Raw genomic sequence first — 18,236 nt, 5'->3', positions numbered from 1 at the left:
CAAAGTGAACAAATTTTTCAAGGGCCAAGTGGGATCATGAAGCGCCACCGAAGCAGTTGTCAATGTACTGAAACAAACATTGTTGGAGAGGGCCAATGTAAGTCTGGATCAAGGATTGTTCCACATACCCCATAAAGAGGCAGGCATAGCCCGTAGCCATTCCTTTGACTTGGCAGAAGAGGGATGAATCAAAGGAGAAATCGTTCAGAGACCGGATACATTTAACCATGTGAAGGAGAGTGATGGTGGATGAGGGTTATTCAGGCCTTTGGTTGAGGAAGAAGCTGAGGGTTTTCAGACCATCCTGGTAGAGAATGGAGGTATATAGAGATTGGAGACCTGGAAATTGTCAGTATGGTGGAGGGCATCAGAGGAATCGCAGATATAGGTGGGCAGGGTATGGACAAGTGGAGAGAGGGTGGAGTCAAGGTAAGAGAAATGAGCTCAGTGGGGCAGGAACAGGCTGATATGATGAGTCTGCCGGGGCAGTCTGATTTGTGAATTTTGGGGAGCAGGCTGTCCAGAGCTGGGAGACTGCTAGGTTGGAGGCAGTGAGGGAAAAAATCTCAGGAGGTAATGAGGTCGGTGACAGTTCTGATAATAATGGATTGATGTTCAGATGGGTATTATAGTCCAAAAAAATCTAATAAACTTGAAGGGCTTTTTAATGAATATGTTTATTGACCTGACACATTAACAATAGGAAAAATAAAATCCACAGAGACCATAGCTAAACCACATGACTCACTGACCAGAAGAATGAGGGGATTCACTAACATGCAACACAGACATGTAAGCAGCAATAACCTAAAAGATGCATTGAGCAGCAGGTGTATCACCATAATGAAATTATGGGTTCCAGCACTGTATTAATAAACTTAAACCAGCTGGACAATGAATAATTAGAGCAAGTACTCAGGCAGAGGAACAAATCAAATGAGGCAGGCGGTAACACATTGAGAATTTCTAGTGCCAATTATTCTTCACACTCCTTTCCCCTCTGCAAGATTGTCTGTCAAACCTTGGGTAACTCGATATTGTTCGGTCAGGATTTGGAGATGCTGGTGTTGGATTGGGGTGTACAAAGTTAAAAATCACACAACACCAGGTTATAGTCCAACAGGATTAATTGGAAGCACTAGCTTTCGGAGCATTGCTCCTTCATCAGGTGGTTGTGGAGAACACAATTGTAAGGCACAGAATTTATAGCAAAAATTTACAGTGTGATGTAACTGAAATTATACATTGAAAAATACCTTGATTGTTTGTTGAGTCTTTCATCTTTTCGAATACCATGATAGTTTCACTTCTTTCATGTGTAAATCACAAACTTTTTTTAAAAAGTTGCATTCTCAGGTTAACTGTAACAATTGGTGTTAGCCACAATATGTTGATGGTGTTGGCCTCCTGTGTTCTGTCTGTGCCATAATGTTTGGACTGATTCTAATCAAAAAAGTGAGATAACAGAATTTTACATGAATTCATGCAGTTTTTGAGCAAAGCACAATGTAACTCTGCAAGTACAAATTCACTCCACAAGCGTATATGTGTGCGTGTGTGTGTCTCTGTCTGGGGTGGGGGGTTGTGAGTGTAAGAGTGTGTATATGTGAGTGTAGATTGTCTAAGTCTGTGAGGGGGTGCATATGGGAGTGTGTGTGTCTGTAAGGGTGGGTGTGAGTGCCTGTGTATAGTGCAGTGGTGATCACCTGTAGTGTGACATGAACCCAAGGTCGCGGTTGAGGCCCTCCCTATAGGTACAGAACTTAGCTATCAGCCTCTGCTTGGCCACTTTACGCCGCTGCCCCCGAACTCCGCCTTGGAGGATCGTCACCTGAAGGTCCGAGGTTGAATGTCCCGGACCGCTGAAGAGTTCCCCAACTGAGAGGGAACATTCCTGTCTGTTGTGCGGTGCCCATTCATCCGTTGCCGTAGCCTTTGCTCGGTTTCCCCAATGTACCAATGTGGTCTATCTTATACGTTGCAGACAAGGATGCCCTGAGGCATGGTACATTGGGGAAGCTGAGCAAAGGCTATAACAGATGAATGGGCACTGCACAACAATCAACAGACAGGAGTGTTCTCTCCCAGTTGGGGAACACTTCAGCGGTCTGGGACATTCGACCTCAGACATTTGGGTGACCAGCCTCCAAGGCGGACTTTGGGACAGGCAGCGGCGAAAAGTGGCCGAACAGAGGCTGATAGCAAAGTTCTGTACCCATAGGGAGGGCCTCAGCTGGGACCTTGGGTTCATGTCACACTACAGGTGACCACCATTGCCCTATACATACACCCAGACACTCCTACACACACACACCCACACAGGCACTCCTATACACAAACATACACTCCCACACTGAGACATGCAAGCTCTCACAGACTTAGACCATTTTACACTCACCCACACATATACACTCTCTCACAGACACTCAACCCCCCCACCCAAGACACACACACACGCACACATATTCGTTTGTGGGGTGAATTTGTACTTAGAGTTACATTGTACTTTGGTCAAAAACTGCATGAATTCACGTAAGACTCTTATCTCACTTTTTTTGATTAGAATCAGTCCAAACATTATGGCACAGACTGAGAACACAGGAGGGCTAACACCTTCAACACATTGTCTGGCTAACACCAGTTGTTACAGTTAACCCGAGAATGCAACTTTTTTATTTGTGATTAACACATGAAAGAAGTGAAACTATCATGGTATTCCAACAGATGAAAGACTCAACAAACGATCAAGGTATTTTTCAATGTATAATTTCAGTTACATCACCCTGTAAACTTTTGCTATAAATTGTGTCCTCTACAACCACCTGATGAAGGAGCGTCCCTCCGAAATCTAGTGTGCTTCCAATTAAACCTGTTGGACTATAAGCTGCTGTTGTGTGATTTTTAAACTTCGTTCGGTTAGGGACTTGTAAATGAGATGATGATTGTGACTTCGTCGGGTGTGACAGCTGCTGTGAGCTGGTAACGTATTTAACTTATAAAGTTACGTGCAGAGGTTTAGGAAGGATGCATTTACAAGAAAGCACTCCTTTTATTTTCTGGAATTAGGGAAAAGGGGTTGGGGGAGGTCACTATCCGTGTATCCCCCACACCGCAGTTTCCTCTCACTCTTTACCACATTGTTGCAGATACAGGCGCCGTTCTGTGGCGAGCTGCGCGCTGTTCCCGCAGACGCGCGCCGAGAGGAGACGGGGACGAGGAGGGGAGGGGGGGGGGGAGAAGTCGCGCGCCGCGGCGTGCTCGTCCGCGTGCACGCGCCGTGCGGACAGGCTGCTCTGGGGCCGGCCGGACCGTGGCAGCGCCGCGGGAATTTTCCACTGCGGCGTCGCGCTTCCTCTCCCTGGTTTCTTTGAGGAAAGGGAACGACATCTCATCTCACCTGTAAATAAAAGAAAAAAAAAATTACAAAACGACAGCCAACAGAACAAATCATTCCTGTTTGTACACCCCCCCCCTCTCTCTCTCTCTCTCTGTGAAACCGAGAGCAGGCCAACATCACACAGGAGGAGGAGGAGCAGGAGCAGGCGACGACGGCTCCAACATGTCGCAGTTCGTCGATCATTTCTGGGTACGTCGGTTGGTTCTCGATTTATTTTAGTTGTTATTAATCGCGGCGGATTAGTCATTGGCGTCTGCCTGCTTCACCCCACCCCCCATATTCTTATATTCCCCCCCAAACCCGGGTGGGGTCGGGGTCAGAGTGCGGGTGTGCCGGGGCCGTGCAGCCGGTATGTGGGAGGGTGGGGGCGGGGGGGGTTACGCGAGTCTCCAGGATCGGGCCTGCTCGGTGCAACCAAACCCGCTGGTTGTCCGGGGTTGGGCGTGGGGGCGGGCCAGCGTACTCTCCCTTGATTGGCCCAGCGCCGCCGGCCGTGCGGTTTCGGCTCCTCCGATTGGCCGCACGGGCTGTCCGTCAAGAGTCTCGTTCTTCCGTAAACAAGTTAGTGGGAGCGGAAAGGGGCGGGGCCGGAGCCTGTTCTCTCTCTCTCCCCCCCCCCCCCCCCAGTCTCATCCATGCCCGTGAGGAATTCGACATTGATGAGCAAAAATTAAACGAGCGTCTTCTCGCTCTGAATTTTGTTTTTATAATTAACCAGTTAGAGATGAGTGACTTATTGCTGCACCTGGAGTTCAAGGGAGGTCCAAATGGCGCTTGGAAACTGGCTGTATGCCATTCTCCCGAGAGTGCGATTGCACTGAACTCCCCAACCCACTTCAGGGACCACATTGTACCTTCTGGTGGAGTCGGCATGTCAGTGTTTATTTAAAATAAACAGCTTTTCTTTTGTTAGTCGCACCCCCTGTCTTAGTTAACTTAATTATACACTAAAATCTGAGATAGTGTTGGTAGTGCTTGTGTTCAATTCTCCCGTGTTAGTTGAGTTGAAAAGAAACCGACCTTGTTTCTTAACATCATTCGTGAGGTGTTTGCGTCGCCGGTTAGCACAGCATTTATCGCTGGCCCCTCATTGCTCTGGAAAAAGGGGTGGTCCCAGAGCTTTTAAAACACGGAAAGAGGCCCCGCGGCCCATCGTTGGTCATCGAAATATCATTTTATTCTACTCACTTTTTCCAGCACTTGGCCTGTACCCTTGTATGGTAAAACCAATGACTGCAGGTGCTGGAAATCTGAGTCTAGATTAGAGTGGTGCTGGAAAAGCACAGCAGGTCAGGCAGCATCCAAGGAGCAGGAAAATCGACGTTTCGGGCAAAAGCCCTTCATCAGGCATAGAGGCGGGGTGCCTGAAGTGGAGAGATGAATCGACCCCACTGCCCTGTGGCCCAACATTTCAACTCCCCCTCCCACTCTGCCAAGGACATGCAGGTCCTGGGCCGCCTCCATCGCCAATCCCTCACCACCCGACACCTGGAGGAATAACACCTCATCTTCTGCCTCGGAACACTTCAACCCCAGGGCATCAACGTGGACTTCACCAGTTTCCTCATTTCCCCTGCTCTCCACCACCCCCCACCTTACCCCAGTTCCAACCTTCCAGCTCAGCATTGTCCTCATGACCTGTCCTACCTGCCAATCTCCCCACCTATCCACTCCACCCTCCCCTCTGACCTATCACCTCCATCCCCACCCCCATTCACATATTGTACTCATTGCTATTCTGCCCCCCCCCCCCCATTTATCTCTCCATCCTGGAGGCTCCCTGCCTCTATTCCTGATGAAGGGCTTTTGCCCGAAACGTCGATTTTCCTGCTCCTCGGATGCTGTCTGACCTGAAGTGCTTTTCCAGCACCACTCTTACCTAGACTATACCCTTGTATGCAATGGTGTTTCAAGTCGTCATGGTGAATAACTCTTAAATATCTTGAAGGTTCCTGGCTTTACTACACTTTTAAGACAAAGAAAGTGAGGGCTGGAGATCAGAGTCGAGAGAGTGGTACTGGAAAAGCACAGCAGGTCAGGCAGTTTCTGAGGAGCAGGAGAATCGACATTTCAAGCATAAACCCTCCATCAGGAATGAGAAGGGCTCATTCCTGGTGAAGGGCTTATGCCTGAAATGTCGATTCTCCTGCTCCTCAGGTGCTACCTGACCTGTTGTGCTTTTCCAGTAACACTCTGATCTGGAACTCACTGCCTTAGTGTGGAGAGTGTGGTGTTGGAAAAGCACAGCAAGTCAGGTAGCATCCGAGGAGCAGGAAAATCGATGTTTCGGGCAAAAGACCCTGATGAAGCACGCACGGAGAGTGTGGTGTTGGAAAAGCACAGCAAGTCAGGTAGCATCCGAGGAGCAGGAAAATCGATGTTTCGGGCAAAAGACCCTGATGAAGCACGCACGGAAAGCCCACACAGAAATGGGGACTTCATGCAAATTCCTAATGAAGGCTACAATCGAACCCAGGTCCCTGGCGATGTGAGGCAGCAGTGCTGACCACGGAGCCACCGTGCCTCCCAATGGCCAATAAGTGCTGATCTAGATAGCAATTTCCAAATTGCCTGCAGTGTCCAGGAATGTTCAGATTAGGTGGGCTAACCATGGGAAACGTTGGATTGCAGGAAAAGGGTGTGATGCTTTTCTTTAACTTTGTCTATCTCAGCCCAACACCAGCACCTCCTTTTCATGACTGTACAAAGGACAGAAAGAAGTTCCTCTCAGTCTATCCTGTCTGTGCCCCTCAAACTTTGTACTTTGGTAAACTGCCTTCTTCAAACTGCTAGGTTTTAAAACATTCCTTTCTCACAAGTCATATCAATTTATATTTAGATCTTTTCAAGTCAAATATAAATGGCTTGAAAATCCCATTGATTTGTTTAAGCAGATTCTTTTTGTACTGGTTCAACCTAATAGTTGTCAGATGCTTCACAGTTACAATTAGTTTTTTTATTTGTTTCATAGGATGACCATATCACTGGCTAGGTCAGCATTTATCGCCCATCCTTCATTCCATAGAGGGCAGTTAAAAGTCACCCGCATTGCTGTGGCTCTGGAGTCACATGTAGGCCAGACTGGTTCGGATGGCAGATTTCCTTCCCTAAAGGGCATTAGTGAACCAGATGGATTTTTTCAACAATCTGGCAGTGGATTCATGGTCATCATTAGACTCCTAATTCCAGATCTTTATTGAATTCAAGTTCTATCATTGGCTATGGCAGGATTCGAACCTGGGTTCCCAGAACATTACATGGGTCCCTGGATTAACAGTCCACCGATAATACCACTAGGCTATTGCCTCCACAGTAAAATCAGCAAAATATATGAATGTAGTAATTTACTGGATTTGTCCTTTGAAATGCAAAGATGTAATATATCTTTTGTTTTCAGGTTCCCATCTTAAAATTAAACATGCTACCTTGTATATCGTGGTATAAAAATTAATAAGTCATATTTTAATTAGAGACAGAGGCCTACTCCTCTGAATGTGGTCCCTTAGCTACACAATCCCAATGGGGGCCTCACTCTTATTTATATCGAGCCTTTGTCAAATCCAATTCGAATTCCGCATCCAATTCAATGTTGTGAACTTCAGGAAGGAAATATTGCCATTAAAATAGTTTACAATGCAGATCCACCAGAGTGTTCCTGAGTTTATATTGTTAACTTACAAAGACTTGTTAAACTAAATATGCCTTGTATTCTGAATTAAAAACAAAAAGTTCTGGAGAAACCCAGCAGGTCTTGTGGCATCCATGGAGAGCAAAACAGTATTAATGTTTTCAGTCTGATGTGATTCTTCAGAACTTCCATCTCCCAGACCTGCTCAGTTTCTCCAGCATTTCTTTATTTCACATCTCCAGCAGCCATGGTTGTTTGCTTTAGTTGGCATGTGCTCTATGAAAGGACTGAGGAGTTAAACTGAGGTGCTTAAAATGTTTAAAAGACAGAACTGTTTCCTCAGGGGCATTGAGAATGAGGAGACATAATCTTAAAATTAGGGTTAGAACACATGAAAAGACAGGAAATCTTTTTCCATACACTCTCTGCCTGTTGGGATTGTCAGACCTGGGACTGTCAGTCGGTCTTTCAACACTGAAATTGATTTCAGTTTATGCTATAACAATGTTAAGGGCTTAAGCAAGTGAATGGAGTTGAGCTGCGGATAAGTTATGATCTAATTAAATGCAAAAGCAGACTGGAGAGCCTGAATGGGTTACCCCTGTTTCCGGACTTTAGCACCCCTTCAGCAATGTATCTAACATAGCAAATGAGTAAATTTTGTTTTGTTTCTGAAACCAGCCATTGTGCTTTGGAGTGAGATTGAAGATTAGTGTCAAATTAAGGCTACTTTTGGCAGTAGACCCATGTCCAGTAGGAATTGATTAAGACTACTCCGACTCATTTCACATAATACCTTTGCAACTATTATCCTGAGATGGATTTCGGACTTGAAGGCCATATCTATTTTGTCTGACCATGGTTGTTTTGTATCATTGAATGCTAATCCAAGATGGTGGAGGGAAAAAAACTGCGGCTGTAGGAGCTCCTCCTTTTTTGAAATGGAGACGCTGGTGTTGGACTGGGGTGTACAGAGTTAAAAATCGCACAACACCAGGTTATAGTCCAACAGGTTTATTTGGAAGCACTTGCTTTCGGAGCGCTATTCCGTCATCAGGTGGTTGTGGAGAGTACGAATGTAAGACACAGAACTTATAGCAAAAGTTTAAATGTGATGTAACTGAAATTATATATTGAAAAAGACCTGGGTTGTTTGTTAAGTCTCTCATCTTTTAGAATGACCATATTGGTTTCAGTTCTTTCATATCTAAATTGTGAATCTTTTTTAAAAAAAGTTACATTCTCAAGTGAACTTTAACAATTGGTGTCATGTCGGCCCAGATAATATATCGAAGGTGTGAGGCTGTCTGTGCCACAATGATCAGACTGATTCTAATCCAAAAAACAGATTTACAGAATCTTACATGGATTCATGCAGTTTTTGAGCAAAGTAAAATGTAACTCTGCAAGTACAAATTCACCCCACAAACCTATATGTGTGTGTGTGTCTGGGCGGGTGGGGTGGGGGGGGGGGGGTATATGAGTGAATGTGAGAGAGTGTGTATGTGAGTGTAAAAGTGTATAAATCTGTGAGATGAAAATCACACAACACTAGGTTATAGTCCAACAGGTTTAATTGGAAGCACACTAGCTTTTGGAGCGTCGCTCCTTCATCAGATTTTTAACTTTGTACACCCCAGTCCAACACCGGCATCTCCAAATCAAATTTGCCAGAGTATGTGTGTGAGCGCATGAGAGATTGTCTGTGTGAGTGTGTGTGTGTGTCTGTGAGAGGGAGAGAGAGAGAGTCTGTATGTGTGTAGTGCAATGGGGTCATCTGTAGTGTGACATAAACCCAAGTACATTTTACTTTGCTCAAAAACTGCACAAATCCATATAAAGAGTCTGTAAATCCATTTTTAAGATTAGAATCAATTTGACCATTGTGGCACAGGGATGCTCACACCTTCAATACATTATCTGGGCTAACATGACACTAGTTGTTAAAGTTCACTTGAGAATGTCACTTTTTAAGTATGAAAGAACTGAAACCAACATGGCTATTCTAAAAGACAACAGACTTAACAAACAATCCAGATCTTTTTCAATATATAATTTCAGTTACATCACACTAAACTTTTGCTATAAATTCTGTGTCTTACAATCATATTCTCCACAACCACCTGATGAAGAAGCAGGGCTCTGAAAGCTATTGCTTCCAAATAAACCTGTTGGGCTATAACTTAGTGTTGTGTGATTTTTAACTCCTTTTTTGAGGTATTTTATGTATTGAAGGTGATTCCCTCAAATTCCAGGAGCAGCAATTACTGTTTTATATGTTGTATTGTTTTGGAACTTTGGGGGGAAAAGATCAAAACAATGGCACTTTTAAAAGGAGGAAGACAGACAAAAGGCAGGGACTACATGGCCAGTGAGGGAGAGAGATAAGGAAGTCTACACTGCTAACTGACACAGCAGCGAATCTGCAGAGTTACTGCCTTTGCTGTTCAAGTTCATGTATTTCTGGACATCAGCGTGCATCTAAGAAAAATTAACAAAACAGTGAAATTCATAGCTGACCTCGGAGGAACCTGTGTGGGAGAGCTCACAGCACAGGAACACACAAGTGCATAGTTTTTAAGTGTAACCTTGCTGTAAGTCTGCAGTGGTGAGTAGAGTGGGTTCTTTCTTGATTATATGTTTTATTGCGATCTGTCTCTTGATTAAATTTTAAAAATATAAACCATAAGTACTGAGTTAGCCTGGAGCACTTTTTTAGGGGAAAAAGACGGTGCTATTTTCAGGGTCTGTAGATTGTGAAGGAGCAAAGATGACCTTTAGTAGAGTGATGTGCGCTTCTTATCAGATGTGGAAGTTTAGATAGAGCTTCCATGTTACTGATGATTATGTCTGCAAGAAGTGTCTTTGATTGCAAATCCTATCAGTTTGAATGGCAAATAGAGGCAATAAGGAATTTACAGGAGATGGAGGTGTGATGATGGCAGTTATAGGAAGGGAGAAAAGCCACAGATACAGTCAGGTAGATGGGTTAACTCCAAGTAAGGTAGGAGGGTAGGCAGGTAGTGCAGGAGTCTTCTGTGGCTATCCCCATTTCAAACACATATGCTGTTTTGGAAAATGTAGGAGGTGATGGACCCTCAGGGGAATGTAGCACAAACAGCCAAATTTCTAGTATCAAGACTGGCTCTAATGTAATGAGGGGATAGGTCGGGTTCCAAACGATCGATTGTGATTGGGGACTCTCTAGTCAGAGGCACAGATAGATGTTTATGGGGCCACCAGCGAAAAATCAGAATGGTGTGTTGCCTCCCTGGTGGCAAAATCTCAGAGGATGCAGAATGTTCTCAAAGGGGAGAGGGGCCAGCAGAAGATCGTTGTACACATTGAAACTAATAACATTGGAAGGGAAAAGGATGAGATTCTGAAGCGAGAATATAGAAAGTTAGGCAGGAGTTTACAAAGGATCTCCTCAAGGGTAGTAATATCCAGATTACTCCTGGTGCTACGAGCTAGTGAGGGTAGGAATAGGAGGATAAAACAGATGAATGCGTGGCTGAACAGTTGGTGCAGGGGAGAAGGGTTCACATTTCTGGATCATTGGAATCCCTTCTGGAGTAGATGTGACCTGTACAAAAAAGATGGATTGTGCCCCACTGAATTGGAAGGGGACTAATCTTACTGGCAGGAAGATTTGCTAGAGCTGCTTGAGACGACTTAAACCAGTAAGGTGGAGGGTTGGGACCCAGGGAAGTAGTGAGCAAAGAAATCAATCTGAGAATGGTACAGGTAGGAAAAGGGTGAGTCAAACAGTCAGGGCATGCAGGAGCAAAGCAGAGAACAAGGTAGGACTGATAAATTAAACTGCATTTATTTAAATGCAAGAGGTCTAACAGGGAAGGCTGATGAACTCGGTGCATGGTTAGGAACGTGGGAGTGGTAATTACAGAAACATGGCTCAGGAATGGGCAGGGCCTTCTATAGGTATATAAGGGATAAAAGAATGACTAGAGTAAGATTAGGGCGAATCAAGGGCAGTAGTGGGAAATTGTGCTTGGAGTCAGAGGAGACAGGGGGAAGCACTAAATGAATATTGTTCATCAGTGTTCTCACTGGAAGAAGACAATGTTGTTGAGAATACTGAGAAACAGGCTACCAGACTAGATGGGATTGAGGTTCACAAGGAGGAGGTGAAATTCTGAAAAGTGTGAAAATAAATAAATCCCTTGGGCCAGATGGGATTTATCCTAGGATTCTCTGGCAAGCCAGGCAGGAGATCGCCAAGCTTTTGGCTTTGAACTTTATGTCGTCATTGTCCACAGGAATAGTGCCAGAAGACTGGACGATAGCAAATTTTGTTCCCTTGTTCAAGAAGGGGAGTAGAGACAACCCTGGTAATTATAGATCAGTGAGCCTTACTCCAGTTGTGGGTAAAGTGTTGGAAAAGGTTATAAGAGATAGGATTTCTAATTATCTCGATAGGAATAAGTTGATTAGCAATAGTCAGCAGGGTTTTGTGAAGGATAGGTCGTGCCTCACAAACCTTATTGAGTTCTTTGAGAAGGTGACCAAACAGGTGGGTGAGGGTAACGCCATTGATGTGGTGTATATGGATTTAAGTAAGGCGTTTAATAAGGTTCCTCACGGTAGGCTACTGCACAAAATATGGAGGCATGGGATTGAAATGATTTAATGGTTTGGATCAGAAATTGGCAAGCTGAAAGAAGACAGGGTGGTGGTTCGGATATGTTCATCCTGGAGTTCAGTTACTAGTGGTGTACCGCAGGGATCTGTTTTGAGTGCACTGCTGTTTGTCAAAATAACAAACATTTTTAAATGGGTGGCACGGTGGCTCAGTGGTTAGCACTGCTGCCTGACAGCGCCAGGCGGGTGACTGTATGGAGTTTGCACATTGTCCCTGTGTCTGCGTGGGTTTCTGCCAGGTGCTCCGGTTTCCTCCCGTAATCCAAAGACATGCAGGTTAGGTGTGTTGGCCGTTCTAAATTGCCCGTAGTACTCAGGGATGTGTACATTAGGTGCATTAGTACGGGTAAATGTAGAGCAATAGGATAGGGGAATGAGTCTGGGTGGTTACTCTTCGGTGGGGGGGGGGTTGCGAGGAGGAGGTGAGGTGGGGTTGGTATGGATTTGTTGGGCCACAGGGCCAGTTTCCTACTGGAGAGATTCTATGATTCTACTCTAAATGATCCGGATGAGGACATAGAAGGGTGGGTTAGTAAATTTGTGGACGACACTAAGGTCAGCACAGTTGTGGATAGTGCCAAAGGATGTTGTAGGTTACAGGATATAGATAAGCTGCAGAAGTGGGTTGGGAGGTGGCAAACAGGGTTTAATGCAGAAAAATTTGAGGTAATTGTTCAGTCACTGCATTATAGGAAGGATGTGGAAGTTTTTGAAAGGGTTCAGAGGGGATTTACTAGGATGTTGCCTGATATGGAGGGAAGATCTTACGAGGAAAGATTGAGGGACTTGAACTGTAATCGTTAGAGAGAAGAGGTTGAGAGGTGACTGAATTGAGACAAGTAAGATAATCAGAGGGTTAGATCAGGTAAACAGTGAGATCCTTTTTCCTTAGATGGTGATGGCTAGCATGAGAGGGCATGGCTTCATATTGAGGGGTGATAGATACAGGACAGATGTTCTTTATTCAGAGAGTAGTAGGGGCATGGAACGCACTGCCTGCGGCAGTAGTAGATGGGCATTTAAATGGTTATCGGATAGGCATATGGACAAACATGGAATAGTGTAAGTTAGATGGGCTTCAGATTGCGCCGTCCTACAAAACCAACATCAAGGGCCGAAGGGTCTATACTGTGCTGTAATGTTTTCTGATCTATGACTGACAGCTTAATGTTCCTGAACACAAATGCTGCAAGAAGGTTAGAAAGGGGGACAAGTGAGGAGAGGAAGTGGCGATTTTGATAAGTGCTTACTGCTGTACTTAGGGAGAATATTCGTTGGAATACATCCAGGGAAGTTATTTGGGCGGAACTAAGAAATAAGAAAGGGATGATCACCTTATTGGGATTGTATTATAGACCCACCTGATAGCGGGACATTGAGAAGGAAGTTTGTAAGGCATTTTCAGTTATCTGTAAGAATAATACAGTGGCTATGGGTAGGGGATTTTAACTTTCCAAACGTAGACTGGGACTGCCGTACTGTTAAGGGTTTAGATAGAGAGGAATTTGTTAAGTGTGTACAAGCAAAGTTTCTTATTCAGTATGTGGATGTACCTATTAGAGAAGGGGCAAAACATGACCTACTCTTGGGAAATAAAGCAGGTCAGGTGATTAAGGTGTTAGTGGGGGAGCGCTTTGGGACCAGCGACCCTCATTTTATTAGTTTTAAAATAGGGATAGAAAGGGATAGAATGGATCTAAAAGTTGGAGTTCTAAATTGGAGGAAGTTTGATGGTATTAGGCAAAAAATTTCAAAAACTGATTGGGGGCATATGTTTGCAGGTAAAGGGATGGCTGGAAAATGGGAAGCCTTTAAAAATGAGATAACAAGAATACAGAGACAGTATATTGCTGTTAGGATGAAAGGAAAGGATGGTAGGTGTATGGAAAGCTGGATGATGAGAGAAATTGTGGGTTTGGTTAAGAAAAAGAAGGGAGCGTATATCAGGTGTAGACAGGAGAGATAGAAAAAATCCTTAGAGTATAAGGGCAGTAGGAGTATACTTAAGAGAGAAATCAGGAGGGCAAATAGGGGACATGAGATAGCTTTGGTAAATAGGGTTAATGAGAATCCAAAGGAATTTTATACATACATTAAGGACAAAAGGGTAACTAGGGAGAGAATTCAGCCCCTCAAAGATCAGCAAGGCAGTGCATGTGTGGAGGTGGAGGAGATACTAAATGAGTATTTTGCGTCAGTGTTTACTGTGGAGAAGGACATGGAAGATATAGAATGTGGGGAAATAGATGGTGACATCTTGAAAAAAGTCCACATTACAGAAGAGGAGATGCTGGATGTCTTAAAAGGTATAAAGGTGGATAACTGCCCAGAATCAGATCAGGTGTACCTTAGAACTCTGTGGGGAGCTAGGAAAGTGATTGCTGAGATATTTGTATCATTGATAGTCACAGGTGAGGTGCTGGAAGACTGGAGGTTGGCTAATATGGTGCCGCGATTTAAGAAAGGTGGTAAGGACAAGCCAGGGAACTACAAGCAGGTGAGCCTAACATTGGTGGTGGGCAAATTGTTGAGAATCCTGCGGGACAGGATTTAAATGTATTTAGAAAGGCAAGGACTGATTAGGGATTGTCAGCATGGCTTTGTGCAAGGGAAATCATGTCTCACGGACTTGATTGGGTTTTTTGAAGAAGAAACTAAGAGGATTGATGAGGGCAGAGCAGTAGACATGATCAATATAGACTTCAGTAAGGCGTTAGACAAGATTCCTCGTGAGAAACTGGATAACAATGTTAGATCTCATGGAATACAGGGAGAACTAGCCATTTGGATACTGAACTGGCTTAAAGGTAGAAGACAGAGGGAGGTGGTGCAGGGTTGTTTTCAGACTGGAGGCCTGAGATCAGTGGAGTGCCACAAGGATTTGTGTTGGGTCCTTGCTATTTCTCATTTATATAAATGGTTTGGATTTGAACACAGGAGGTATTGTTAGTAAGTTTGCAGATGACACCAAAATTGAAGGTGTAGTGGACAGCAAAGAAGTTTACCTCTGATTACAACAGTATCTTGACCAGATGGGCCAATGGGCTGAGGAGCGGCAGGTGGACTTTAATTTAGATAAATGCAAAGTGCTGTATTTTGGAAAAACAAATTAGAGCAGGACTTATACACTTCATGGTAAGGTCCTAGGGAGTGTTGCTGAACAAACAGAACTTAAGAGTGCAGGTTCATAGTTCCTTGAAAGTAGAGTTACAGGCAGATAGGATAGTGAAGAAGGCGTCTAGCATGCTTTCCTTCATTGGTCAGAGCATTAAGTATAGGAGTTGAGAGGTCTTGTTGCTGTTGTACAGGACATTGGTTAGGCCACTTTTGGAATATTGCATGCAATTCTGGTCTCTTTCCTATTGGAAAGATATTTGAAAGGGTTCAGAAAAGATTTACAAGGATGTTGCCAGGGTTGGATGATTTGAGCTGTAGGAAAAGGTTGGATAGGGTGGGGCTGTTTTCCCTGGAGCGTCAGAGGCTGAGGGGTGACCTTATAGAGATTTACAAAATCATGAGGGGTGTGGATTGGACAAATAGATAAGGTATTTTCCCTGGTGTGGAGGAGTCCAGATTGAGAGGGCATAGGTTTAAGGTGAGAGGGGAAAGATATAAAAGGGATATATGGGGCAACTTTTTCACACAGAGTGGTGCATGTATCGAATGAGCTGCCAGAGGACATGGTGGCGGCTGGTACAATTACAGCATTGAAAAGGCACCTAGATGGTTGTATGAATAGGAAGGGTTAAGAGGGATATCGACCAATGGAACTAGATTAGTTTAGGATATCTGGTAAGCATGGACAAGTTGGACCACAGGGTCTGTTTCTGTGCTGTACAGCTCTATGACTCCATGACTTAGCTGCAGTTCCCTTTGTGTAATATCGATGACGATATTTAGTTTGATCTTAATTCTGCAGTACCAGTGGTGCTGAAACAACAGAAATCATCTTCATGTTTGCTTTAGTGTATTCTTGAATAGTATAAAGGTACTGTATAAATCTGTGTGCAAACATGCTAGACATGACTGACTGAGAAAGCATGCTTTGTAATCAGAGGTATTTTCTATTGCTTGATGTTGGCATGTAACATAGGGGACAAAAGAATTACGGTTATTGGCCTTTGATTCAAAGAAAGTGGGTTAGCATTTAATTTATCTTTCTAAAGTAGGAAGGTCAAGGTTTTGCTTAAATATTAACTCTGAACCTTTGCCCCTTAATGTACCAGTGTATCTAAAGTCTTGCCTTTGAATGCTTATCATCAGATTGATGTTTTGAAATGTGAAAACCTACCTATATTATACTTTTCATTAGAATTTGTTAATTTATTGCATGCCTTGCTTGTGTTGTATAAATTGCGTTTCTATCAGATATCGATTAAAGCAGGTAATGCCTGGTTAAAGACATCCAACATTTTAAAATAATTAATGGTTTTGCCTCTTCATTTATGTTGGAAACATTTTAGTGTTTTTAGCATTTTAACATCGTCATTATAAATAATGGCACAACATCTCAAATCATTCTAGAATGTCTTGTGTCATGTGACAGCTACGTGATGGCTGCCTATAGCTAATAAAATCTGTATATTTGAAGTGTGAAAATTGACACCCTCTTAAAAAGTTGCATGCAATTGTGTTTAGTCTTATTTCAGTATTTACTGGCAAAATCTGTAAATTTACATTTACGGAAGAACATATGATAAAAGAACATATGACAACTAATTCTCTTTACCATCTTAGTGGCATGTTACAACAATAATATAGAGTTTTTGATTAACTCTAGCAATCAATCTTTATTAGTCTACGACAAAATCAGCAGAGGCGAGGAAGTACTCTCATGGCTTTATGAACCATATTTCCATGTCACCTCATCCTCCACAATCTGTTATTTTATACATGTCTCAAATTATGTAATCTGCATCCTAAAATCTTCAGTTTTGGACATAAGGTTTTTAGCTAATTTACATCGGAGTGTAAACTTGATCTATTTTTAAGTCTGTCATTGGATTTACTATTTGCTTCAGAATATTTCTGAATTTATCCTCTAAGTGCAAATCATGCACTTTGGCTGTATAGTTCTGATAAAATGAAGTAACAGTCACGCTCTAACTACCTAGTTCCTTTGGAATCTCCAAACCAGCATTCTTATCCATCTCTAAATATGTTTTTTGTGACAATGTACCCAGTTTACATAATTATCTCTGATCAGTTTCCCATACCTGTAATCATTCTGCTTATTCTCTTCTGTACCTATGACTGCAATTTTCTTTCTGTTCCAACTGGCCTATTCCTGTTAGTGTCTAGTCATTTATACTTTGTCTGGATGATTATTTTGCTATAGTTTCTCCAGTTGGAAGTGGTGTAACCAATATGTTAACTAAGATTAAATTGTTAATTCTTCTCAGTTGTGTGCCTTTTCAACATTTAAGATAATACCTCTGAAGGTGTTTATATTGTGAAGAATATTATTCTTTTATAGAAACACGCATTATTATGGCAGTGTCTGTGGAGAGGAAGGTTTAAAATTTAAGGACAGTGGTGTCTTAAGATAATGTCTCTATATTTGAACTTCATAAGCTGTGTTGAAAATTCAAGGTTTTTATTCAGAAATGTGGGTTCTAAAGTCAACAGAACTATGTGTAGTTGTGTATTTGATTTTTTTAAAGTTATGTTAAGAATGAGAAACATAGTTTAGTTTTGAATTCTGATTATATTACATAGTCTAGAAATTTGTTTACATGCATTTAAATGAAGCTTTTGTCTCTGAAATGGCCTGCTATTATCTACAGGACTAATAAAGTATTCTTAACCACCTGCTTTGCTAACTTCAGGGATCTGAGGGCATGCACTCTAAAGAGCCTCTGTTTCTCTGCAACTCTCTGTATCCTAACATTTTTCTCTCTTTGATGCATTACCTTGCATTGCTGTGAATTGATTTTCAATTACCATTTTCCTGCCAATCTGAGCTGTCCATAAATATCTTCCTGCAGTCATCTTTCCCTCACTTAACTACAGAACCAATTTTTGAGCTATCAGGAAACTACTTGATGATGCCCAACATTGTCACAAAAAACATGTTTAGAGATGGATAAGAATGCTGGTTTGGAGATTCCAAAGGAACTAGGTAGTTAGAGCGTGACTGTTACTTCACTTTATCAGAACTATACAGCCAAAGTGCATGATTTGCACTTAGAGGATAAATTCAGAAATATTCTGAAGCAAATGGTAAATCCAACAACAGACTTAAAAATAGATCAAGTTTACACTCCAACGTAAATGGTTTAAATTATTGGTTAAAAACCAGAAAAAACAATGGATCTGGTACTGACCCCTACAGAATGAGAGTTGATGGTGTAAAAGTAATGTTACTGGACCAATATTTCTGACAGTGGAGGAATTTAACTTCAATTACAATCATTCCTCCATATGCATGAGAGTTCAGTTTCTGAGAACCCCCTGGTCAAAATTAAATCTGAGAGTGCGAAGGTTAAAATTTGTGGATACGTGAGTTTGCCCACCGAAGTTGAATTTTGTTGCTACTTGCTTTTGGCA

The 18,236-nt window shown here is 42.9% G+C and overlaps 1 protein-coding gene across 7 annotated transcripts in view; it reads left to right on the top strand.

Annotated features, from left to right (window-relative positions):
* Nucleotides 1–3,252: 3,252 nt before the first annotated feature.
* Nucleotides 3,253–18,236, top strand: part of fcho2 (FCH and mu domain containing endocytic adaptor 2) — a 200,581-nt gene continuing 185,597 nt past the window's right edge. For 3 of the 7 annotated variants that reach the window (XM_072581793.1, XM_072581784.1, XM_072581776.1), the window contains exon 1: nt 3,256–3,586. In XM_072581793.1, the coding sequence (XP_072437894.1) occupies nt 3,560–3,586 (27 nt within the window). In that variant the 5' untranslated portion in view covers nt 3,256–3,559. Of the gene's footprint in view, nt 3,587–18,236 lie in introns of all 7 variants that reach the window. The other 4 variants (XM_072581769.1, XM_072581760.1, XM_072581751.1 and 1 more) reach the window with 3 other exon arrangements.

Source organism: Chiloscyllium punctatum, chromosome 2 (assembly GCF_047496795.1).
Source record: "Chiloscyllium punctatum isolate Juve2018m chromosome 2, sChiPun1.3, whole genome shotgun sequence".
NCBI classification, from domain to species: domain Eukaryota; kingdom Metazoa; phylum Chordata; class Chondrichthyes; order Orectolobiformes; family Hemiscylliidae; genus Chiloscyllium; species Chiloscyllium punctatum.
The sequence above is the reverse complement of the archived record's forward strand: the minus strand, read 5'-3'. Positions and strand labels throughout refer to the sequence as shown.